This window comes from Sinocyclocheilus rhinocerous, unplaced genomic scaffold, assembly GCF_001515625.1.
Source record: "Sinocyclocheilus rhinocerous isolate Xijiao unplaced genomic scaffold, SAMN03320098_v1.1 scaffold1686, whole genome shotgun sequence".
Classification (NCBI taxonomy): Eukaryota; Metazoa; Chordata; class Actinopteri; order Cypriniformes; family Cyprinidae; genus Sinocyclocheilus; species Sinocyclocheilus rhinocerous.
In genome coordinates this window covers 270,592-272,035 of record NW_015658988.1, presented here as the reverse complement: position 1 = coordinate 272,035, position 1,444 = coordinate 270,592, and the positions used below count along the sequence as shown (strand labels likewise).

The following is a 1,444-nucleotide window of genomic DNA, read 5'->3' as shown; positions in this document are numbered from 1 at the left end:
ACAAGTGGGCGGGCAATATGCTAATGTTTCACGTTGACGTCAACATGAAACGGCTTTCGTTTCAATGATTCAGAGTCGACTCTTTCTTTTGAGAGACCATAACTTTGTACACGGTGCACTTTCAGATTTAAAACTTTGCAGGATGTTTTCATTTACTTAGAGGTGTGTTACACACTGCATGAAAGGTAATTTTCAAAAATTCATAATAGAGACACTTTAATGCTTTTTTGGCTGACTGTATTTACACATTTCTCCCTCAGTCTGCACCCTCACTCTTCCTGAAGAGTAATTTTGAGTATTTGAGGGGAAATTATCGTAAAGCTGTGAAACTCCTCAACAGTTCAAATATCGCAGAGCATCCAGGACCCTTGAAAACAGGTACGCAGTTAAAAACCACCCATATATGCATTACAAATTAAATAAATAGATCCCCATTCCAATCTGAGCACAATTTATTATTATTTTTTTGGTTTCATGTGAGATTTGTACATTATAATCATTTACATTTTTGATTCCAAGAAGTGGTACTAGGCATGCAAAATACACCTTCGAAATGCAGGGATTAAAGTTCCGTCACTACGACGGATTTCCGTCAGTTCATAAAGACAGTCACTTGCTTTATTCCTGAATGATTCAGCCGTTCGAACGAATCAATTGAATGAATGATTCAGTGATAAAATCAGTGACTTGCCGCCACCTGCTGGCGGATTTAGTTTAATTTTTAGCGTAATTTCAGTTATTTAAATCATATTTCTGTATTCCATTTATTAATACTAATTTCATATGATTGGTAACTTATTTGTCTTTTTCTACTTTTTATTATATTGCAGGGGTTAAAGCAAAAAAAAATATTTTGACTGAAAATATTTCTTCGACCAAACCCCATTCCTCAGACATACCTGTCACACACCCAGTTTAAGAGCAGTTTTTTTCTTGTAATTAGGAGCGCTTGTCCTCCTAATTTAAATTTAGGAGCACCTTCTGATCAATAATCAAAAATTGTGATAAAAAATTTGCCTTCCTAATACGAGGTGACATTTGACTCCTTAAAGTGACTTACAGGAGTATTTTCTTTTTACCTTTGTAATGGCATCATTTGAATCTATATCAAATTAAAAAATGTATGTTTATAAGCTTTTTAAAATTTCTATTTAAAACAATATGTAGAATAAGACAAATAAGTTACCAATCATATGAAATTAGTATTAATAAATTAATTTGTACTACAGAGGTGGCACAGAAGAACACAAAAGTGGCTTGTAGGTACATTTTCAGAAGTTTAATGAGGCTCAGAGGTGGCATGAGTGCAATTAAATTAATAAATTCATGTGGAGATTAATGTTTTAAATATAAAATTTTGAATACATAAATATTAAATGATTTAAATAACTGCAATTATACCTAAAAATGAAACTGAAACCGCCAGCAGGTGGCGGCAAATCAC

At 33.0% G+C, this 1,444-nt stretch overlaps 1 protein-coding gene across 3 annotated transcripts in view; it reads left to right on the top strand.

Moving 5' to 3' along the window:
• The window catches only part of LOC107723079 (CCR4-NOT transcription complex subunit 10-like), a 13,886-nt gene that overhangs the window by 3,609 nt on the left and 8,833 nt on the right, over positions 1–1,444 (top strand). For all 3 annotated transcript variants that reach the window (XM_016531587.1, XM_016531588.1, XM_016531586.1), the window contains exon 8: positions 261–378. In XM_016531587.1, coding sequence (XP_016387073.1) covers positions 261–378 — 118 coding nt within the window. The remainder of the gene's footprint in view (positions 1–260; positions 379–1,444) is intronic.